General features: G+C 42.2%; 1 protein-coding gene across 2 annotated transcripts in view; it reads left to right on the top strand.

Moving 5' to 3' along the window:
- Positions 1-4388: 4388 nt before the first annotated feature.
- Positions 4389-25204, top strand: part of ODAD3 (outer dynein arm docking complex subunit 3) — a 253592-nt gene continuing 232776 nt past the window's right edge. For both annotated transcript variants that reach the window (XM_085600554.1, XM_085600553.1), the window contains exon 1: positions 4389-4824. In XM_085600554.1, coding sequence (XP_085456680.1) covers positions 4740-4824 — 85 coding nt within the window. In that variant the 5' untranslated portion in view covers positions 4389-4739. The remainder of the gene's footprint in view (positions 4825-25204) is intronic.

Genomic DNA, 25204 nt, shown 5'->3' with positions numbered 1-25204 from the left:
TGGTTCCCAAAACAGTCATACAAACAGATTGAGAGGAATTATTATGTTCCCGATATCGTCGAGCCGCGATTGAAATACAAACTGGTCCCCACGTGCCGAGCGCTATCAGCGGAATAACCATGCCTCACTTACAGGTAGGAATAAGGGTTCGATAGTTGTATCATATAGCCGCATATGGTTTTGCGATGACCTCGTGACTTATGTGAAACTTTATGGAGGTACAGCTCTTTCCTAGCTGACTTTGGGTTCCTTTTTTATTTCATTATACTTTGGCGCTGCCCATGTTAAGTTCTGTGGTCTGACGCGTTTTGATGGTGTGTTCTAAGTTTTTTTCCCGGCATGGGATGCCATTAATTGTTTTGAACTTTGGTTGTTCCCTTTTTTTTATGTTGTATTCGTTATATTACTTAGATCCTTCATATTGAAACTCTTTATACTTATGCATGATTTTGTATGTCGTTCGTCTTTATGGTTACGGGACCATACGATTCTCTTATACGGTATGGCCGTTTATGAGATGCGGTTCTAGCTGGTGTAATCTTTTGAAGTACCTGGATATGATTTTGTATTCAGGTTTGTGAGCTTGATTTGGGCTTCTATACATTGGTGCGTATCACTGTTCTCTAACTATACAGATGAGCATTCAACGATATACGTTTTTCTTTCGATTCGGAGTATTCTCTGAAATGGTTCTAGGCTTAGATTTAGTTCCAACCATGATTATGTTATAAGTAATATATATGATCAATTATCATTGGTATAAATTGCTTTTCGGCATTGGTAAAGTTAGAGCTATTGGCATTGCTCATGACATTATTTTTGTTTATGTTTTTGTTTTTAAAACATTTAAAGAAATGGCATTGTTATTTACGTCAATAACTTAATCACTCTCAAATGCGAGACCTATTGCATTTGCACCCACACACAGAGCCACCTACACACACACTGATTAAGCTATTGACATTGTAAACAACAATGCCGTTTCTCTACATGTTTTAAAAACAAAAACATAAACAAAAATAATGTCATGAGCAATGCCAATAGCTCTAACTTTACCAATGCCGAGACCATTGCATTGTAAATGCTTGTTTTAGTCTGTAAGCACTATTTTCTTGAATGAGTTTCTCCTACTGCAAACACGACATGCTTTCCTGAAACATTCAGAGCGCCAGGCGCACAACACCCATTGGGCTCACCGGGCTTCAGCCCCCCCCCCCCCGTCATGTGTGTCAGCCCGGCTGAGACAGCCTCGCGGGCTGGCGTCCTTCTAATTGCAGCCGGACCCGAGTACTTCACAGGTCTTTAAAAGACCATTTACTCGTTAATGAGGCTTTTGTTGAGTTTTCACCCCTTCTTACAGCCACTCTGCCTATGGCTGGAAGACTTAGCCCCCCCCCCCCCCCCCGAAATCTTTTTCAGCCCCCCCCTAAATTTGGCTGTAATTGCCCGCCTGCAGAGCGCCATGCGCGCTTTAACTTTCCAAGCAGCCCAGGACAGTGATAGCTGTTCTTTGAATAGGTCTTGCTTTTACAAGAGTTTGAGCTATTGGTATTGTAAATGACAATGCCTTTTATTTATGTTTTAATTAGCAAAACAGATAAACAATAGGCATTGCCACTTACAATGCCAATAGCCTAAACTCTCACAAATGCGAGACCTATTGCATTGTAAATGCTTGTTTTGTTTGTTGTTGAGGGGTTGGGCTGGCCTTCATGTCACGGCGTATTAACTTAATCTGAAGTCACTCTCGAATAAAACTATATCAAACTGAGCGGCTTCCCGCCTCCAATGTGCCGAAAGCTCACGTGCTAGCGATTCCATTTGGAAACAAACTTGAGGCGTTCAGTGAGTCCTTGCACCTCGCGCTACACTGAGCGCCTGCAAAAAAATCATCCCGGAGCCGCAGAGCATCACGGGAAGCCACATTCTACCTTCACTTTATTAAAAGGTGTCAGGGGCGCTAAGGCGGGTGAGCTCCCAGTGTGTGTGTGTGTGTGTGGGGAGGGGCTGCATGTGGCCTATATCAAAGTAGAGGCCTAGTGAAGCTGTGAGGGGACAGCTGCAACCTGTGGTCACACCGGCCGTTTATATACTCACATCTTTAAACCGAAGTGTTATTACCCCAGCGTTACCTATGTTACCCACTTTGACGGATGAAAGGCTGAGTCTGCCCTGCAATAATTACAATTTGTGACTTATAGTCAGTGTCACATATGCACCATACTCGCAGCTGAAAAGTATGATTGAGGGACTCGGGTATGGACTTTCTCCTGAGAAGTGTTACACTCAGCCCCAGCAGCCTGCCAGCACGCACACGCCCTTCCTGGGCAGGCCAGAGAATTGGTCACTCTACTCCCATTCAGAATCTTGGCCTCTCTGCTGAGATTTCACATGTCCCACGGCTACTAAGCCCATCCCCCATGTCATGTTTCGTCCAATCGAGACTTTTTAGCCAACTGAACATTGCATTGTGGGAAATGTGTGTGCGCGTGTTTTTTTTTTTTTTATTTGTTTTTTTTAAGAAAAAAGTTATGAGCACTGCAGCATGCAAAGTGCTGCTGGCTGTAGCAAAGACAGAGTGAAAGTGCCTCTCAAGAGACGGGGCCTCTTGGCAGCGATACTACAGAGTTCGGCCGCACCCCAATCATCCCCCCCCCCCTCCCTCCGGGGCTGGCCGAGAACTTTGCCAGGGCCGGTTTGGGTTCCCAGTCCGGCCCTGTCCAGCACTGGTGCCCTCGGGGCCTGTTTCACCCTCGCTACAGGCAGCCCTGACTCTTGGATCTCCCTGCACATATTTAACCCATTCTGTACACGGTCGACTATTCCGTGTTCCCCGCGGCCCATTAAAAGGCAGGAATGCGCAGGAATCTGTAAAAACACCTCTCACGGCAGGGGGGACACAGAGAACGGAAAAGGCGTGAGGGTGAAAGTGCGGAGGTTATATACAGTGACAGAAAAACAGGAGAGAGGAGCGATAATGTTAAATGGAAGAAAATAGGGTGGAAAGGGAGATGCAAAAAGGAAAACGGAGGTAGAAAGATGAGAAAACTATAGCGTGATGGAGCATGAAAGTGTCAGGGAGGAGAGGAAATGGATGGCAGAGTGGTGAAAACAGAAACGGAGAAGGAAGACAGCCAGTGGAGGGAAACCCTGAAGAGTGAAGGAGAAAATGATGGGTGAAATACAGACATAGAAGCCGGGCAATGGGTGAGTGCCAGCCTTCTTTAAAGGTTAACAACTTTTATTAAAGTGTGTATGGGCTGTTGGGGGGGCTCACTCTTTAGGATTGAGAGAGAGAGGAGGACTCCATGAGGGGCTGATGACAATATGAATGGATAACAAGCCGAGGGCTGATCAGTCTGTGACAGTAACTGGAAGACACCGGAGCTCGGGCACAGCACTGCGGGGCTGCACCGGGGGAAGCACAGCCTGTAGCGCCCGGTTCGGTTGGGTATTTTAGCGGTGATACCTTATCCCTGCTGCAGAGACGCCGGTCTAGGCGCGCGCTTCTATAAATAACGCCGGCGCGAGGCATGCACCATCCGAGGACCTGGAGGCCTGGGATGCGAGAAGATGTAGCCGGGATGAGGTGCCGGTGCATCCCAGCGGGTAACAGAGGGCAGAGGACAGCGGCCAGAAGGTACGGATCTCCGAATCAATGAGCTATGTTAACAAGGCAGAGCAAAAGGCAAGCACACCACCGCCTTTCTCCGAGGCAGAGCAGAAATGCCTCGGAGAAACGCAGCGTCCTTTTCGGATTCTGGGGCGTGTTTTGCTGTTATCTCCTCCTGCCATTGGCTGGAGGAGATAATTAGACTTTCTGCAAAAAACACCCCCCAGATCCGAAAAGAACGGGCCTGATCGGAGTGACGGGACCTCTTCTCCAATGGCTGGCCAGCATTGAAGAGGCCAGCGAATGGAGAACAGGGGAGAAGAGGGGCGGGTTCAAGCCCCTCTTCTCCAAGTCATTAAATCTCGGATCGAGACTGCGCAAGCGCAGCCTTCGAGCCAAGACCTAAAAATGGGCGTCCATCTTGTACAAAAATTATGCTTTTAAAACATGGACCTTGAAGATCGTGTGCAGTACTCTCAACCCCAACAGTTAAAAACTTTCTAGAATGTTCTTGTATAAACGCTGTGGTTACTTCTCTTTTCGCTATTTTACGTTATGCACATGCGTGGTGGTCCCCCCACTAGCCTCCATATTGGATATGGCTGAGAAGGCTTGTTCAGGAGCTTTGGGCGTAGCCCACGTCTAAGGAGGTGTCATTTCGTAATTGGCCGCCAATGGTTCTTTGTTGTCCCAGCATGCAACACTACCAGAACAACCAATGGAAATCAATGTATACGGAAAGACTTGTTACCAGGGGTGACCATTACCTGGAAGGGACGCTGTTACCAAGTAACGGAGCGAAGGGCAGCAACAGGAGGAGGAAAACGAAGATAGTAAACAGTAGGAGAGGGCTCCAGAGAGTCTGCAAATGAGAGTTCTCTACAGATAGAGAGACACTGCCATCTCATGAGACCGACCTGTTCGAAGAGAGTGTCTGTTCAGACCACGGAATTAGACCCCAACATATTAGAGGGAGGCTGTGCAGACAGCAGGCGCAGAAACAGACTTCGGGCGGTAAACGGTGCAAGAGAGCAGAGACGTAGGGAAAGTGGGTACATCCTCGAAGACTGGAGATTGTGACTGCCGATAGAATCCTCCAAGCGGCGTGAGTCTTTCAGTTGGGAAAATGCCCGTGACTGTGAGCCTCGAGACCGTAAAGCCTCCCCTCCACGAACAGATATCTGAGCTCCAGAGGAAAATACAGCTGCTTGGTAAGTGCCCGTACCATATACCCTTCACTCCCCTCAGACCGAACTCTGGTGCGTGTAGCTCTTCTTATAGACACGTTTACACTTAGGGTTCAGGGTGGCATTTAAGCCTGGGACGGATCACAAGTAAACGTACTCGTATACCTTCTCAATTAGATCTAAAAGCTTTTTCGGCTCAGAGACAAAAGCACATAAAAGTAGACAAACAAAGCATCATCATAAAAATTCATAAATACACAGCAGTATGTTAAAATCAAGATAAAAACCAGCTTGAACCCTCACATAAAATACATTACAATGCTATAGTTTTCCTGAGATGTATGGCAGCCCAAATATAAAGTGCAATTCTAATACAGACCAAAGTGTTCATTAGTGCAAATAGGGATTTCAAAGCCACTCTGTAATCCCTGATATTACTTTCAAGGAGAAGTGGGTGCTCCAGCGGAAAAGGGCAAATTTACATATCCTCACTGCATCACAGACCCGTCGTTGCACTAACTCGTTCATACACGCATTCATTGGTGGCGCCCATAACACCAACACTAATACGTCTCACTCCGAATCTGCACATAGGAGGAAAGAAGCGCTGGACATGTGGGAGTACCTTATTACCTATAAGAGGAACATTCTTTACATTATATACATTAGTACCTATAGAATCCTAAATTTAACATCAAGGCACTCCACCACTTGGTCAGTGGACCAATTAGTTGGACTGGTTGATGGTGATTTAGAACCAGCTAAAACACATTAAAGCTTCGGAACCTTTGATTAATCAATACCTTATTAAAGGAATCACAAACTCATTTCTCTGTTAATCAATGTTTAGTTTATCTAATTAATTCACTTTCATTGGCATAGTCAGCATTTTAATCAAATTAGAGTTTTCAATGAATATTTTGGCACAAATTTACATAATAATTATATTTACCTAAATTTTGATACCGGTGACCATTTCCCGAAACCTGTCAGCTCTGCATAAATCAAAATCCCTCCTGGTGAAATCGTCTAATCAAATGCAGGCTAAGACCCAAATAAGTCCAGGAAAAGTTATTTTGCTCGGCACGACACAGTCCCTCCCAAAGGTATCCAAAGGACCAGGCAATCGTGCTAGCAAATCGACCCTCCTCACCATCAGTCACCTACGGAAATTTGGAACGCACTTACACCCACCCTCTTCTAAAGTTCCCCTTATATAAAAAATTCTAGGATAGTATGCAACATTTTCTAGGAGTAGAAGAGTTCTGATTGGCTAAGCCCCTAAAATTTGAAATACGTGAACTCTGTTCCCAGGTTTTCTTGGTTCTCAGGGAGTTGAATATGTCATCTTTTAGTTTGTACAGTTCTCATGCGAAAAGTTCAGAAGTAACAACATGTAGACCTCTGGATACAGGTCGCCATTGTATTTTCAGTCATTCACACTAGCTGAGTCCTGGCAATCCTCCACGTTCTTATCCTTGACAAGGAACACGTAGTCTTGTTTAGAGGTCGCCTGGAGATCTTCAGAGCCATCCAAACCTGTGCAGTAGACATCGCGCTCACACGACGGTGGCCACTTCCGAACTCCATTTTGAATATTGCGGCCTAGTAGGCCCGAATGCCAACTTAAGCAAAACAAACATAAAAATAATTAATATACGGAAATAAAGATTTGAATGTTTAAACCCACACTAATCCAATATATATTAGTATTTTCCTAGCTTATAGCAACATTTAAAGCAATAATACTCACCATTTCGCAATACCAGGAGCAGAAACCATTACAAAGCAACATAAATCATGCAATTTTTAATACAACACATCCTACAGTTAATATGCGTACCACAGTTAATCATTAGAATTATTAGCCATGCAATTAGCATTTTAGTCCCACGTGTAATTTGTGTTTATTAAGGTGTATATATTGATTAATAATAACACTCCAAACAGTTAATACAAGTTAACATTTAGAATAGTTACGTAATTAGTATTTTGTCATGCAAATAGAGAAGGTATACAAAATTTTGCTTTACCTGCTCCACCATGGGTTTAGATAATATTTTCTTAAACTCTGATAAAAACCACAAATTGCACAAAGTTGTGTGTGCTTTGAGCTGAAACGCCATTGCAAGGACAAGGTGTAGTCGCTGATGGATACTTTTTCATTTCAGGAAAGGCTTAGAGGACACACGACCTTTAAAACCCCTTTTATTTTGGCACTCTATATAGTCAAAAATAGAAACAAATTTTACAAAGTTAATTATATCCAACTGTTTAGCTGTAGACCACATGTATGAAAATACCTGGTTGTCCTATATAAATGGACTCAATAAATTGCTGTTTAATTTACCCATTATGACCAACCCTGCTGGTGGTGGTTCCTCATTGGAAAAAAAAGCTATTAGGAGCACCTTCCTGAATTACAGAAAGGAGTGTAGAACGCTTGAAGAATACATAGACCTTCTCAAGGGAGCCAGGAAGACAGTATGTTGGCTCATCGTCTCCAAGGGATCTTAACACTTTCTAGCAGTCTTTCCTATGCACATGAGGGGGTACAGTGGGATATCATACCCAGTTGCTAGCAGTTAAACTGCTCACCCAAGAAGAACGCTTAGTGTGCCCTGGCTGTTTGAAGGGATGTAAACTCTAGGGGCTAAAGAACATTTTTACCTGACCCTCTGTGTGGAGGCGTTGATCAGGAAGTGCTCATATCCTATGGGTTCTAGCAATTCTTAAAGACCCTTTCAAAGGTATCTGGGAGTTTGTATAGCACCTGTGTAGGAGATATCACCATTTCTTCAGAGTCACTGGAGTGTGCAATCAGAGCTCATCGTGACATTATATGCACTCTTTCTGCAGACTCTCCAATACACACCTACCAGTACTGTGGGGGATCATACCCAGGAGCTTACAAACCTTTCATGCAGCTCTTGAGCAGGATGCCCAGGATATTACATAATTTAATGGGCAAAACCAAGAAATGTGGTGGCTCTAGAAGAAACAACTGAATCAGCAGCACTTAGTCACTTTTGTATCTGGGGTTTTAGGTTTCTTTGGGAAGTTGTAAGTGTTTATGTTATGTTATTAATTGGGCTCGAGCTCTTGTCATATGGTTGTATATCATTAGAATCTCAAGATTCCAAATGGCTGACCTAGGCAGTTGGATACTGAGATCTGAGGGTTTGACAGAAGGGAGCAAGCTCCTGTGTAAATGGAATACATTAGAAGTTACACTCTACTGATGTCTTTCTCCTTATTTATGAATATGTCTCAATATAATGGCGACAAGGAGAAACTTACTGGTGTAGTTGGAGAGGCAGCACTAGCTTCACCTTTTTGGAAGCTGTAAACCATTCCTCATGGTGCTGTTGTCTGGTTATTCTCGTGCTGTGACGCTTCAGTGATTCTTCGCATCGGTATAGTGTCAGTGATTCAGCCCCCCTGTGTGGTATCCAGATATTTTTGCCGAGATTTTGTGGGGTGGAACATACAGTGAGGTCGACTCAGCGGGCATTTTAAATTGGGGTGTGGAACAAGGCGTCCATTACACATTGACGTCAATTCAGCATCAATTTTACCTTGGTCATCTGCATTGAACGCTGAACGGTTAGGGGTGGATGACATGATTGCGTGATCATTTCACAGTGGCGGTAATTTTGGAGTGTGCACCATAGTTCTACATGGTTAGAAGAAGGGAACCGTCTCAGTGGTTTTTTGATGCACAGTCATGACACGTTTCGTGTGCAAATTACAAAGCCACCACATTTGTTTATTTTAGATCCATCCTTCAGTTTCCTGTGACCGTAAGATTCATTCTAGTTCAGTTTTCCTACCAGAATTGACTGGTCACAAGCCCGCAATTTTACGTTAGTACACTGGATGAAGGGGAAAACTGAGCTTTGAATAATTCTCAAAATATGGCTAGCAGAGGTCATGTGCAACAACCTTCTGGGTTTTTACAGAGCCCAGGTAGACCTCCACAGCAATGGAAGTTTTGGATTCAAGTGTTTCAGAATTACCTCTTAGCAAATTATGGAGTTAACTATTCACCACCCCATAAAACTAGCACTTTTGTTTAGTTGCCTAGGAGCCAAAGGCGGCTCCTCCGCTAAGGCGGAGGAAAGTCACCCCGCCACTTTTTGCAGTGCAAAAAAAGGAAAAATAAAATGAAATAATAACCTGAGGTTATTATCATTGTTGTTTAGACCGCTGCGGCATCTTTGTGGGATGGGGCTGCTCTCAGAGCAGAGGGAGGGGTGGTTTGCACTCCCTATATGAGCATGAGTGCTTGTCCGTCCCTCTCGGGCTGCCCAAAACAGTCATGCGCACATACTGTGTTCTCCATGCAGGCTGCATTGCAGCCCGCATGGACAACATGCCCATTCTTCCAGCCCGACACAGCGCTTAGACCAATCACAACGCTGCGTTGCAGCATTGGGATTGGCTGCAGGGAGCCTGGGAGCCCTGGTGCTTCCTGCTTCCTGTCTCCCCCAAGAAGCCAGGAAGAGGACGTAAGGGAGGTAGTGGCCAGCTGGGAGGTAAGTGATTTTTTTAACCTATTACCCCCACTCCCGCCGCACTGCTGCTAATAGGTAGCAGCCGCCACTAGGAGCTGAAGTAAAAAAAAATTTCAATCATTTACCCGAAACTAAACCGGATGAATCAGAAGAAGATTGTGGAATGTATACAGTAAAGCACTAAAAAGGCTTTCTTTTCAGTTTTCTGATGAATTGAGTGTGGTTGTGGAAAGATTTGACTTTTATTCACGGGATCAATCCAGTAGTGAAACTATTGATCAGTATGTTGCTTCTTTGAGGATTCTATCAAGCATGTGTAATTTGGAAAAATGGGTGGACCAATACATCAGGGATCAAATTGTCTTGAATTGTGCTTCAAGAAAAGTTAAGGAGCCCTTATTGTGTTGCACAAATCCCATGCTTATTGAAACTATCAAAATTGCTAAGATAATTAAATGCTTGGGAGAATCTGTATGTGTCTTAATCAACAATGTTGATGAAGGAAAACATGTAGGGATTAATGCTTTTAACAAAACTCAAGACAAAGTGCACGACAAGTGGACGATTATGGTAAACATATGCCTAGAAACACTAGTTGCTACAGGTGCGATTCAAGAACTTCATATTGTCAACAATTTGAAATGTGCAGCAATTGGTAAAAAATGCAATAACTGTAAGAAGTTAGGTCATTTCATGTGAGTATGTAAGAGTACTAGTAATTTTAAATGTAATAGTGCTCGCAATCAGGAAGTTCATGAAGTGAGAGAAAACATGTCAAGTGTCATTTTATCTGTACAAGTTGAGTATGATGTGGAAGAGATGGCAAAGAAAAAAGATCCATTTTGTAAGGTTTAGATTGGGCATATTGAGTTGGGTATCATGGCAGATTCAGGCTCACCAGTAACAATGTTGGATGTGGGAAAGTTCAGACGGCTATGTGGCAATAAGAGTGTATGTACATCAGATATTAGAGTGAGCTGTTGCATATGGAAATAAGGAATCTGAAACACTGGGGTATTTTCTAGAGGTTATTAAGTTTAAAAGCAGGGAAATTGCTACAAAAATGTATGTAGCAGTTGAAGGTAGAGATATCATGGGCTGCGTCGATCAATGCAGATTAGGGATCATTTTAAGGCCTGGTACTGATACCCCCATTATGCTCATCTCCGAAAAAAATTATGACATTAGAAACATAAAGTTCATGATGTTCCTTTTAGTATTAGAGAGGACTTGAAACGACATCTTTGTTGAGTTGTGCAAAAACAAGATTATTAAACCTGTGAATGCATCTAAGTGGGTCAGTGCTTTTGTGATTGCCAAAAAGAAAGATGGTCAGATCAGTTGTGTGTGGATCTACAATCTTTAAATAAGATCATTTTGGTAGAGTGCCACCCATTACCTAAAGTGCAAGAATTGTTGACACTGCCTGAAGGGGCAGAAGTGTTTAGCACCATCTATTTAAAAGCTGTGTATCATCAGGTGTCACTTGAAAACAAATGCAATTGTTAACTACATTTATTACACCATTTGGAGCTTTTAAGTATGTGAGGCAACCTTTTGGTCTTGTCTCGGTGGCTAGTGTCTTCCAAAAATTGATGTTTCATCTTTTTGAAGGTATTCCTGGAGTGCAAGCATGCATTCCAGAATGATATTCTGATTTTTGCTAAGGATGTGTGTGAGCATTATTGTAAATTGAATAAAGTGTTGAGTATTTTGTTAGAGCGTGGCATCACTATGGCTAGGGAGAAGTGTAATTTTCTCACTGCACCTGTTGATTATCTGGGTTATAGAATTACTGCTGATGGCATAAAACCCAAAGATGACTTACTTATAGCATTGAAAGAAGCCCCACATCTGAAGGATAAGAATCAGCTCAAGTCAGTTATTGGGCTTAGCGATTATTCCTCTAGATTTGTTTAGGGATATGCAATGGAACCTTTAAAAATAGTGTTGAGAAAGAACCATTTGTTTTGACTGATAAAGAACAATATGATTTTGAGAATAATATCATGATTTTGTAGAAGATTCCTGTTTTAAAAACGTTTGTAGCTGGACACCAATTTACTATTACTGTGGACCCCAGTGGTGTTGGGATTGGAGCAGATCGGTGTCAGAGAGTGGATAAATATGAGAACACTATATATAGCATTTGCACCAAGGGCTTTTGTGATGTTGAATGAAGATACAGTACAATAGAGAGAGAAGCTCTTGCTTGTGTGTGGGCCATTGAAAAATCTAAGACTTATGGATGTGGAACAAAGTTTATTTTGCGCACAGACCATAAACTTTTACTGTATTTATTTGGCAGTAAGGGTACAGGAACTGCTTCTGCTAGGCTAATACACATTTTGTCCAAATTGCAAGAATTTTATTTTCATGTGCAATTTATTTCTGGTGGGACCAATGTACGAGCTGACTGTTTATCTAGGTTATCTTTGAGAGGTGATGTTGATAAGTAATGCCTGTTGGACGAAGAATATACAGCTGCTATGGCTGATGTGATCAAATATTGCCAAGGTTGTATTTCGGAGGAAGAAGGGCAACAGGAATATGGTAAGGATGTTTCCATTAGTTAACTGATGCAATAATTGTGTTCTGGATGGACAACAGTTAAGAGTCTCAGTGGTGACCTATTGAATTTGTATCATGCGTCTGCAGAGTTATCAGTAGAAAATTCTGTTTTGTTGAGTCGTGATACGTTTGTTCTTTCGGTTAGGTTGCGGCTGAGTGTTGTAAATTAGGCACTTTCTGGTCATCTAGGAGCTACAATTACAAAGAAAGTTCTAAGAAGACCTCTTTGGTGGACTGCTATAGATCAATTAGTGGATGCAACGGTCAATATGTGTGAAGTGTGTTTGTTATCTAACAAGCATTGGCAAATGAGAGAACTCCCTTGCAACCTGTTCCTTTTCCGGAGCATGCTTGGGATAAGTTAGCTTTGGATTTTGTAAGACATTTAGGGCAGCTTCCTCAACAAATGCATTTTATGATTGTACTTACTGATTAATATCCTAAGTGGATTTATTATGAATTTGTGGAGGATATGAGTACGCAAGTTGCTTTAAAATGTTTAACTAAGTTGTCTGCGATTGAAGGAAACCCTTTCAAACTTGTAATCGGTAAGGCTGGGCAACTGGTTTCAGGCAAAATGGAAAAGTTTCATAAACTCAGGAGTATCAAACATTTTACTGTTGCTTTATATAGTCTATGAAGTAATGGAGCTGTGGAGCGCAGTAATTACATTTTGAAAGAAAGGATTCAAAGTGCTCTGACATGTGGTGTTGATGTTTTGGAGTTTTTGAGGAACAAGATTTGAGTGTATCATAATACGCCACACAGTATTGTCTCCTTTTTCCTTATTAAGGGGCAGTAAAGCTAAAACTGAGCTGGTTCCTGGTTGGTTGGTAGAAAAAAAGGTGTAGTGAATATAAGAAGGTGTTTTTAGATGAAATGCTTGCTAAGAAGACTGACAAGCAAAATAAAAATGAAGAATTATTTTGATTTCAAATGCAGACTGTGGTCGAAAGAGTCGAAAATAGGTTGCTGAGTTATGTTGAAAGATGTGCTGCACAGTTTATCTAAGATACATTTTAAGTTTGTGGTTCCATTTAGAGTTACATATGTAGCTCACAGTTCTGGTAAGTTTCAAATATGGAAAGTGGTTGTCTAAGCGTCATCTTGTTTTGGTTGATGATGTACAGAAGATTTTTACTGATAAGTTGCAAGGATCAAATGATTTAATGCATAGTTGTGTTCATGACATCGTTATGGATGAATGATGTAATACAGGAGAAGGTTTCTATGACACCTATTGTTCAGAGTGTTTTAAGGGTGAATGAGTGTGTTCATGATGTTGGATGTGAGAGGGACAATCAGAGCTTGTATTGAAATGTTGCAGCATGTTGTGTCACTACGTGTGGACGAGTTCTAAGAAACATATATATATATATCTCTTTATTTTTAAAACCTTTATTTTTTTCAATACAATACTAAAAGAAAGAAACCAGGCAGCAAGTTGTGGTATATACAGTGGGAGAGACATTCACATATACCAACGACAGTTTTACATATGATATTATGGAAAACAACAATCACAACAGGGCCCTCAGTGGAACATCAGGTCTCATCCTGTTAAATCAGTCCCCCCCTTCTCCTTAAGCTTGTTCTATCGTGGACCTCCCATCCATCCACTTCCCCTACTGTCATCATCCTCCTCGCTTACCGAAGAGGATTCGTCCGAAGTCAGATTCAGGAGGACATTACAAAGCTTTCTCCAGTATGCCAAATCCTCTAGGAATTTATTATCATGTCTGTGTAACTTCATATGAATTTCTTCTGCTAGTGACCACTCCATTATGTCCCTATGCCAGTGTTCTATCTTAGGCGCTCAGTGACCCATCCATGTAATGGCGACCCTTCATCTGGCCAATATTAATACCAAATGTAAAAATGTATTCAGTAGTTTTCTTCCCCATGGTAATTTGACATTACCTAACGGACAACCCTGAGGGGAAGGGACTATATGCAAATGGGTAGTCCTGACAATATCAGCTACGACCCCGTGCCAAAATGCCTGCAGCAAGGAGCAATGCCAAGCTAAATGCAAAATGATGGAATTTTCCGTACCACATCGGTTACAACTATTGGGACATGTCAGGGATAAACAATGTACAACCCTATGTGTGAGGTAAGTCCTATTGAGGAAGTTATAGTGTACCAATTGGAAACGGGCATTACTGCAAACAGTGTTTGTTAGTTCGTTAACCCGTTTCCAGTCCCTGTCAGACAGAGGTGTATCGAGGTCCAGATCCCATGCCAGGTGTGCTCGGGGAAGAGCCCCAGCAGTCTCCGCCCACATGCCTTTGTATAAGAAAAGATAACAAATGACGTCCTGTCAAGTGTTTGTGTGGGTATGGAAGCCATGGGATATGAGAGCTAGGTGATCCTGGCTATGTTAGCCAGGCTGGTATGTTGCAAAAAGTGTCCAGGGCCGAGTGTAAAGTCTTGGTAAAGTAATAAATGTTTCTCCAGGGTACAAATTCTCCCAGAAGCGCACATTTACCCTCCTGCCATGCCTGAAAGGACGTGTTATCGAATAATTTCCTGATAGGTTTCAGTATCCATATGTCAAGTTCCTTGTGGAATGGAGCTTTTTTTTGGACAGTCTGTTCAAAACGCTGCCAGATAAATGCAGTTTGCCGTACTATATCTGGAAGATCAGACAGAAGCTTTTTGTCTCCAATTTTTTCCCATGTCAAGCCATCTGGCTGCATGTTAAAGGTGCGCAGCATAGTAATATAAATCTAGACCTGGGACCTCCAATACCCCATCTTAACAACGTCAAAGTCATCAAAGCCTCTCTACTATGACGACCCACTCTAAGGAGTGCATTTAAGAGGGAATTAAGTTGCTTGAATATCGTGTGGTATGGGACAGAGTGAGTTCTGCAGTACATACAGACATCACGGAAGCAGCACCATTTTTAGGTCTCGCCTAATATGCATGCAAGCGCTGCTTAGGAGTGACCTCTTGGAATCGGTCTGCACTTTTTGGAAAACTCGTGCATGTACTGCACTGTTTCCAATGAGCGCTCGTGCATATACGGCATACACCTTGCGGGAGCGGCGCCATCTGTTTGCAATTATCGCGCCCGAGCTTTGGAAACAGATGGCGCCGCTGCTCGCTCCCGCAAGGTAAACGCTGTACATGGACTAAGCCTCGAAGCTGCGCCCCCGTTCTCCACCGTGGCATTGCCGGCCCCGCTCCACTCAAACCCCCCACTTGCTAATTCGGGCCATCTGTTTCAGATCTGCGACTACCAAGCTTCGAAAGCAATCTTATTGACTAAATTGAGTAAGGCAATTGTAGAGGTAAACGTCTTTAAAATAAATGGCTCCACCGACACCACCGACCGGTCTGGATGCAGAGTACGCTGTCGGTGGCGTCGGGGAATATATTATACCACACGACAAGATCTGAGAAGATTTTAACACCAAGACTATTATATCCTTTTACATTGACGCCACCCCCCCAGAAACCCTATGTGGTTTGGAATGATCACCACATCAATAAATACTTTCTTCGCATTAACTAGCCTTGAAAAAGTCATCAACTACCACCCATTTACGACGAAACACGTGTTGGCTGTAGCGGACTACTCTTGAAGACTTGCACTTATTAAACGAAACTTTATAGAAGAGAGAAGAACCACTAAGTGTCCATTATTTATGTTTGTACTCACAGTTCACACCATGTACTAAAGACTTCAATAACTGATAAGACGTGTGCTAAGGAATGTTATCTGTGTTCCAGAAAGTTACTGAGGCCCGCAGGGACACAAGTGCAAGTTCTTCGTTGCGAAGTTCCGTCTCGTGTAACACGTGCATCAGATGTCTAAGTTTCATGCCGGTGCTCCTGCCTGAGATGAAACTGCACTGGTCCTCAAGAACCAAACGTGGTATATGTGGTGTTAAACAAACGGCAAGTGTTTTCCTAAGTATTTTTACATCTGTGTTTAACATAGTGGGAGGTTGGTATGCTATAGGGTCAGCCGCATTGCCCCCTGGTTTAAGAAGCATGAAAATCTGGCCTCACGCATTGTTAGAGGTAAAACGCCTAGGTGTGAAGCCTCCATAAAAATCGCCAGGAGGCTCTGTGTCAACGTGGCTGAAAATGCCCGATAAAACTCAGGCGGGAACCCATCACTGCCTGGCGTCTTGGCTTGTGGAAGTTTATGAAGTGCCAGCCTGAGCTCCTCAAGCATTAATTGTTCATCCAGCTCCTCAATAGCCACCTGTTCCAGCTTATGAATACAATGAAATACTAGCAAGAGGGCTTGCTTGCACTGTGCACAGTTCACTGGGTTACAACAGAACCCCACTAATCACTCAGTGTTCTAACGAATCAAATGATACTCAGAATTAATTCATTCTTAAAATCTATTATATTCAATTTTTGTTGTAACAAAAAATGATGAAATCCTAGACATTTATCCATCATGGCACTTAATAATGTCAACGATGTTCACAATATTTACAATATATGTATCATACAAACAATACAAAGAAATGCATGATTATTTGTTCCATATGACTCTTATGAAAGCCCAATGCATTTCGGGACTGTGTCGTCCCTTCCTCAGGGGCCAACCTATAAGGAAAAACATAATTTTACATTCTGCGTTTACAAAAAATATATACAGACAACCACATAGATAAGTTTAATTGCCCAAGTTTCCTCCTAAACAATCTTGTGCAATAACTATGTTAAAACTAGTGGTCTAGTGAGTCATCCTGTGTCTTTTGTTGTATAAAAACATGCGAGTGTAATTCATGAAAACCAATAAACACCCAACGTGAAAAAACAAACTTCGAGACAAAATCATGCCGCATAAATACCTTTACAAAGGATGTGACGGGATGGAATGTGGCTTCAACATGAAACCTAAACAGAGTGGATAAAGTGGTGAGTCCCACAAACTATATTGCTCATATACCCTCCGCGACTGGCCAATGCCAATACTCCGTCACTCACCTCCTGTAATTTAGCAGGATGTCGTAATGTTTCCAAATGCGTAGCCAGTGATTATACTAAAAATGCTAAAATCAAAACACAGAGAACATCTGTCACTTCTCAATCATGTATGCAACATGCCTAAAGTGCAAACAGTTGCTGACAACGCTCACCTCAAAAAGTACGAAGAAACGAGAATAACTTCTGGCCGGATTGATAGATGATAACAAAACTCCCTGTGAAGAATGAAATCACTAAATTGATCAAATCCTAATCACTATGTCACGAGACATTATTGTTTGATAAAAGAGTCGAGAGAAACCTTACCGCGAGAAAACGCCGTGTGTTGAGGTGCATCCAAGTTTCAGAAAACGTTCGATGAAGTGACACATGCGTGACGAGAAAAAGAGTCCTCAAGGCATCATGGGAAATAATAGAAATAGGACTGTGTATAGTGAAAAACGAAGGAACGGTTACAACTATGGAATCAACGCCATCTTGTAATGTAGTATGCCGCCTATGGGGATGAAGTCCCTGTGAGCTAATCGCCTGAAGATAATGTCAAACCGACTGATCGTATTAATATACCGAACGGATGAAAACGAAGAAGACGTGATAGAAAATGTAATAGATCGATAAGGAGAGAAAATATGAATGTCTAAGCCAAGGCTGTAACATTCATTCTTCAAAGGCCTGATCAAAGGCCAAGTATACACAAAAGAAAAAAAACGCGTAAAAAATAATGATAGAGTCCGCGAGGAACTACTTCAGAAATATCCAAATGGCAAAAATAGTCAATAAATGACAATCAACATAACCACTAATGTATATCAGTCCGTCCTACTTGCCCAAAAAACAGGTAATCTCATGATAACAAGTCCAGTTTCAACAGTGGACCACCACTCAGGACATACACAAAATAACCGAAATCAATACCAGGTAAATAATGATGCAAACACATAGAATCCTGCTCAATATAATTCCACCACCATGTGTATGACTGTATGTTCTTTAATATGACCACTTGAGATCTTGTTGTTTCATTCCACATGTATCATTGACATATATATATTTTACAATAAACAGCTCATGTCTAGTCGGTCATTGAGTCCTGACGGAATCATAGTGTCTAAAAGTTTGATCCAATAGATCTCTCTTTGAAGAAGAATCTTAGTAGTGTCCATCCCTGGATGTGCCTGTATTTTTTCAATTATTTGAGACATTAACTATGAGATAGTGTGTTTGGCCGCCTCCCAATGTGTCACAAGGGTAGATGTTGTGCTCCTAGTTCTGATTTTACTCTTAAGTTCCGTGATCCTAACCTTCAGTTTGTGCTCAGTCTTCCCTACATAAGCTTTGCCACTAGGGCATTTAATACAATACACCACATTATTTGAATTACAATCACGTGTGTGTTTAAATTTGATTTTCTTGCCTGACAAGGGATGAGTCAGGACATTTCCTGTTATCACATTATTGCAGTATATGCAATTGTTAAATGTTTTTGTACCGTGCAATTCAACCTGATTCCCAATTCGATCAGGAGTAGATAACATCGCACGTAAATTTTTACCCCTTGTGTAAGCGTGTAAGGGTTTGTTTGAAAATATTCCATTGAAGTCTGTTTCATGCTCTAACAATTCCCATATGGAGTTTATGATCTTTTTGACGGAATGTGAAACAGTTGAAAATTTGGATACAAATAGTCTGTTTCATGCTCTAACAATTCCCATCTGGAGTTTATGAACTTTATGACGGAATGTGAAACAGTTGAAAATTTGGACACAAATACCAATCTTTTATCTTCATGTCTGTCCTGTGGAAGCAGCAATTCTTGTCGTTCTTTCATCTGACCTCGCCTTAAACAATCCTGTACTATGGTCACAGGATAGCCCCTTACTGAGTAACGGTGTTTATACTCAAGTCATTTCTGTGTACACGTGGTGTGATCTGAACAGATTCTTCTGATGTGAATAAACTGTGAATTAGGCAAATTTTTATCAAACTTTTTGGATGAAAGCTGGTATACACAAGTGCATTGTTCCAATCCGTGGGTTTACTGTAAACTTCTGTGTCAAATTTGCTAGTCATCAAAGAATTACTCACTAGTACATCGAGAAAATGTATGCTGTGGTCTTCCATGTGATAGGTCAATTGTATTCTAGGATTAATTGAATTCAGCGTCTCAATCATAGTTGCTAGTGTTTCTTTGGTGTCAGTCGACATCAAAAAAATATCATCTATGTACCTACAGTACAATTTAATGTTTTGCCACCATCCTGGGTTAGACATAATATTTTCATGCTCAAATAAAGCCATAAATGTATTTGCATAAGCAGGTGCCCCCGAAAATCCCATGGAGGTCCCCGTTAGTTGTGTGTAAAAGTGTCATTGCCATTCAAAGTAGCTGTGTGTTGACAGAATTTTAACAGTTGTAAAATGAAGATCTTATCCATGTCAATGGTATCTATCCGTAATAACGCCCATTCTACTGCATCTAAGTCCGCTGCATGTGGTATAGAAGTATATAATGTTGCACAACTATGGTACAAAGAACGGCTTTTTCAATGTTTCTATTTCAATTGACTCTAGTTTTTGTAAAAAATGTGTAGTATCCTTAAGATATGAACACCATCCCTGTACAAATTGTTGTAGGTAATGGTCCAAAAATTTCCCGAGAGGATCAAAAATTGAGCCACATCCTGATTCTATAGGACGAAAAGGAGGATCCAAGGCATCCTTGTGAATCTTAGGGATCATATATAGCTTTGGTCTCCGAGGATAACTGGTAGTAAGAAATAATCTAGTTTGGTCATTGATCCAATCCTGTTCAATAGCATTTTGGAGTAGCTCCGCCAATATGTTTTGTAGTTCTGTAGTTGGATCATTCACAAGTTTCATGTATGTATTATCATCATCTACATGCTCATAATCTTTGGCCTGATAGTATGCTGTATCCATAATTACAATTGCGCCACTTTTGTCCGCTTGTTGCATTGTTATACCTTGATTATTAGCAAGGGATTTAATGACTCTTTAGTCCTGTTTTGTGAGATTGTCTCTTCTTCTAGATTGATACTTCAGTTGCTTAAGATCTTTTTGCACTAGTATTTCAAAAGTATCCAACATTTTATGCGACACCGGTGGAACGAAGGTGCTTCTGGGTTTGAATAAGTTAATAGATGTTTCTTCTCTGTTTTGTTCAGTAGGTATGACGTTAGCAAAAAAATGTCGTAGTCTCAGTGTCCTCATAAATCTATACAGCTCAGCTTCAGTTTGCAGCAGAGTCGTTGTTACAGTGGGGACAAATGTCATTCATCGTCCCAAAATCATTTTTGTGCTGTTGGGTTAGTTGTTTAGATGAAATGTTGATAACTAAATCACTGTCTTGCCACTGCGTAGAGACATCCCGCTGTTTTCTTTGTCCTCTCCTTGTTTTTCCAGTGGCATAGGTGTGCTGCGGTCCGTTTATGCCGGCGTTGTCCTAAATCTAGGACCTGTGACAAAAAAAGAAACTTGAGGTGCAACCTGTGGTGTTTGACCAGATTCAGTAGATGGTCCTGCAGTTTGTGGCTGGGTAATCATTACCTGGGCTGGGGTTCTGCTAGTGGTAGCTTCTTCATCTGAGACCGAACTTTCGCCTGATGACGCTGTGTTTTTTTTATGGTCGAATCTCCTCCGAGCATAGATCTCGGCCCACGTATACACTTCGTTAAGCTTGTAATCTATTATGTCTCTCTTATATTTGCGCAGTTTCCATTCTTGCAGTTCTTTCTCATATTTTTCCAATTTTTGGTTGAGTACTTCTAATTGTAATTCCCAGGTATTGTCTTCCATCCGTAGTTCAAGTTCATTTTTTAGCAGATAGATTTCCTCTTCCAGTTTGCGGATGGTTGTAGAGAGTTCCTCTATGATGAGTAAAATCAGATCGAGAGAGCACTTATTAAGAATAGATGAATCTTAGGAATAGCCACCCATCCTAGAAAAGGGGAGTAAATATTTGCGCTGACATTCTGATCCACTGTGTATACGCGTTGTTAGTGTGCTTGAAATACTTCCACAATATCCGCTGCAGAAGTGACCCTGGTCCCAGTCAGAGTATCTAAACACATTGGAATCGGGGGAGACTGTTACCTTTGTAAAATCCAGGCCAACAGGCATCCAGATTGATCTCCTTCACCGTGCAAACGCTGCTGATATTGTTTTAGGGTGTATTTTTCTAGTCAGTCTCATATGTCAGAGATACGCCCCCTTATGTCATGTTCATCCCGGAACGAGGTCAAAAGTAGTTGGTTGCCTTGCCTGGGCTCAGGCAAGTGTCTGTTCTGTCGTACACAGATCCGCCTGAAGATGTCTACGGACCCCACATGTCCGTCCATACATGTGACCCTTAGTACCGCCTTGAGTGCCTCCCACTCTACAGATCTGTTCCCAGCGGTGTCCAAATTCGACTCAAGATAACCCGTCAGGCCAAGCGATATCGATTACCTGCCATCGGATCCTCGAGTATGTCCACAGGCATCCACCAATAACGAGCCCCCAGAGGCACATCCCCAAGAAAAACTGTACAGCAAACCAAGGAATGATCGGATAGGAATCGTGCCAGGTGCGCTACCTGAACGTCATCAAGTTTAGGGAACCCAGCTGCCAATACCCTGTCCAGTCTACCATATGTGTTGTGTGTGTTAGAAGAGCAAGTAAATAGTCTACTGTCTGGATGTCTCTAATGTCAGACGTCCACTAATCCTTTATTAGACATACCCTCGCGGAGTGCCGTCACCATGTGGGGTTTTGTGCCTGGTCTAGCCGGTGTCCTGTCTAAAAAGGAGCCAAAATACAATTGAAATTGCCCAGCCACAGTAATGGGAGATCGACGTCCTGCGTAAGGAGGTATTGCATGGTGTAAAAGAAAGCAGGGTCATCAGTATTGGGTGCACAGGTATCAAGCAGGAAAATATCTTCGCCATCTAGGGAACCCTGTATGATGATGTATCTGCCCTCCACATCCACCTACATTTTTTTTGTTGATTTTTTTAAATATCTTTATTGCATTTTTAGCTTTCCTGTTACTCCACATCCGCCATCAGAAAAACCAGTAAACAGGAGGGTCTGAGGGATCACACAACCAGCCTGGACCAGTCCCCCTTCTAAGTAATGTATAAACATAAAAGTCCAGGGGTATGAAGCTACAAGAGAACGACAAACTAAACAAACCAACGCAGGTAGACAGTGGAACTCAAAGAACCTGAATAGAAATATACTAAAGCCAAGTAAAGAAGTCCTCAAAAAGAGGACATAATCCCATCACCCACCGAGGTGGCATGCTTCATCATATGGGATCTCCTCTCAACCAAACCTAGTTTGGCTGAGGAGCTACTACTCCCAATGTACAACTAAGGGAGGAGCTCGCGGATATTTTAATCTACGCTGATGGAAAGGGATCTCCTAAAGATCTATGAGGCTAGCCTAAGTCAGGTGAAGACCTAAAGTGCAGTGTAGAAATAAGTGATTTAAAATTGACTACAGGAACATCAAAAGTTTTTTAATGAGGGATATCCCTGTGTCAATATTAAAAGCAGAGTAGTGGCGCAGCCTGGCCAATTCACCAAACGCGCTTACAATGAACCAAAAAACGGTCTACATGTTTCAGCCTAAAATGATCAACAAATTACGATCAAGGCTTTCATCAGGACCACAACGACAAACTACTGCAACTGCAAAGGAGTGTATAGGACACTCACGTGACTTTGTGTATAAAAAATAATAGAACGATACAACCTTGTACCGCAGGATCAATTGCAAACGTTTTTGGAATCCTACCGGTCAAGGGGGTAAGTACCTGTGTCAATAAAATGAAGAACATACATGAATATTAATTAGTGACTCGGCAATGAGATTCAGACAGATTCAGGCCCACATCTACTCAGCCAATCCGACTGCTACATGTCAGTCTTACCCGTAATTAAATCGGGACTGCGCCTGCCGCTCCTGGTAGCAACTCAGGGCGTGAGGCAACGCTCTGTAAGGAAGAAAATAAAAACAGCGTATAGTACATTGTACAGACAGCAACCGGAAAGTGACCAGACACTAGGATCGTCACTATTTATACCAAACAAAATGCAGGATAAATCTCTCCCCAACCTGGGAGAGAACTGTGCGGAGGAATAACCCCCTCACTCAGCCGCTACACAGTGAGCCCACAGCCAGAAGTTCCTGACTCATAGGGCAAGCCAAAAGTGTCAGTAGCTACGATATTACGATATTTCAGCACCTGTCGCTCGAAATTGTCATAGCGGTTTGGTTCCGTCAGTTATGAACCTTTCATCATTCAGCCACTATAAGGGGGCCGCCACAAACCTATATGTAGCATGTAATGATTTTCCCTTCAGTTTGGGGATAGGTACCGCTTATCCTTTTTGATGCTGAGGTGACCACTGGTCTGTTTCCGTATCTACACCTGGACACTTGCCTGGAGGCTGAGTGACCGCGGACGAGTGGCTGGTGTTGCATATTTTGATACTTTTGTTACTCATTCTAGCTACTGCAACTTTTGGCTTGCCCTTTGAGTCAGGAACTTCTGGCTGTGGGCTCACTGTGTAGCGGCTGAGTGAGGGGGTTATTCCTCCGCACAGTTCTCTCCCAGGTTGGGGAGAGATTTATCCTGCATTTTATTTGGTATAAATAGTGACGATCCTAGTGTCTGGTCACTTTCCGGTTGCTGTCTGTACAATGTACTATACGCTGTTTTTATTTTCTTCTTTACAGAGCGTTGCCTCATGCCCTGAGTTGCTACCAGGAGCGGCAGGCGCAGTCCCGATTTAATTACGGGTAAGACTGACATGTAGCAGTCCGATTGGCTGAGTAGATGTGGGCCTGAATCTGTCTGAATCTCATTGCTGAGTCACTAATTATTATTCATGTATGTTCTTCATTTTATTGACACAGGTACTTACCCCCTTGACCGGTAGGATTCCAAAAACGTTTGTAATTGATCCTACGGTACGAGGTTGCATCGTTCTATTATTTTTTATACACAAAGTCACGTGAGTGTCCTATACACTCCTTTGCAGTTGCAGTAGTTTGTCGTTGTGGTCCTGATGAAAGCCTTGATCGTAATTTGTTGATCATTTTAGGCTGAAACATGTAGACCGTTTTTTGGTTCATTGTAAGCGCGTTTGGTGAATTGGCCAGGCTGTGCCACTACTCTGCTTTTAATATTGACACAGGGATATCCCTCATTAAAAAACTTTTGATGTTCCTGTAGTCAATTTTAAATCACTTATTTCTACACTGCACTTTAGGTCTTCACCTGACTTAGGCTAGCCTCATCGATCTTTAGGAGATCCCTTTCCATCAGCGTAGATTAAAACATCCGCGAGCTCCTCCCTTAGTTGTACATTGGGAGTAGTAGCTCCTCAGCCAAACTAGGTTTGGTTGAGAGGAGATCCCATATGATGAAGCATGCCACCTCGGTGGGTGATGGGATTATGTCCTCTTTTTGAGGACTTCTTTACTTGGCTTTAGTATATTTCTATTCAGGTTCTTTTTGTTCCACTGTCTACCTGTGTTGGTTTGTTTAGTTTGTCGTTCTCTTGTAGCTTCATACCCCTGGACTTTTATGTGTATACACTCCACATCCGCCTCCATGTAGGGTAAGGAAAATTGGGACCCCTGGAGCCATCCAGTCAATGTGCCTCTGGCGTATTTGGAAAATGAAGAATGATAAGTTTGACCTCTCAATTTCTTGGCTAGTGTGGCGGTACCTGCATCGTTCGAGTGATTTTCTTGTAAGCATGCAATGTCAATTCTACGGTGCTTAAGAAAGGTGAGTACCCGGTATCTCTTCAAATACGTGCCCAATCCCCAGACATTTCAGGTCAGAACTCTGTAGGTGCCACCTATTCCTGATGTAAATGCTTGCTTTGCATCATAAATTCACACCACCTACCTCCATGCTGAGAAATAACCACTATAAAATGAAATAAACAACATGATCAAAACTCCCACCCACGGAAAAATATATTACAACCATATGCCTATCAATGTCCACCCATCCCGTGTGCCAGGACTCGCACCGCATTCCCAGCCAGTCCAACTGAGACTAGCTAGCACCCAACTGTCAAACAGCATCCTGGCCTGGCATTCTAGAAAACATACTTCCCATTTGTACAGTCAACATGACATCACACAAAAGTTTCAACGTGAGGAAGAGCATGATGCAACTGAGCTAATATAAGTCAGATACGCTCAACCAGGAGGATTCCAGTGATATACAATACCTATCTCAGGTGTGTGTATAAACTCTCCAACACTATACCATGCAGCTCAACCGATACACACAAACACAGCTGCTAGATGAGTAGCTCCTTTTCCAA

This window comes from Triturus cristatus, chromosome 4_2, assembly GCF_964204655.1.
Source record: "Triturus cristatus chromosome 4_2, aTriCri1.1, whole genome shotgun sequence".
Classification (NCBI taxonomy): domain Eukaryota; kingdom Metazoa; phylum Chordata; class Amphibia; order Caudata; family Salamandridae; genus Triturus; species Triturus cristatus.
This window is presented reverse-complemented; position numbering and strand designations above follow the sequence as displayed.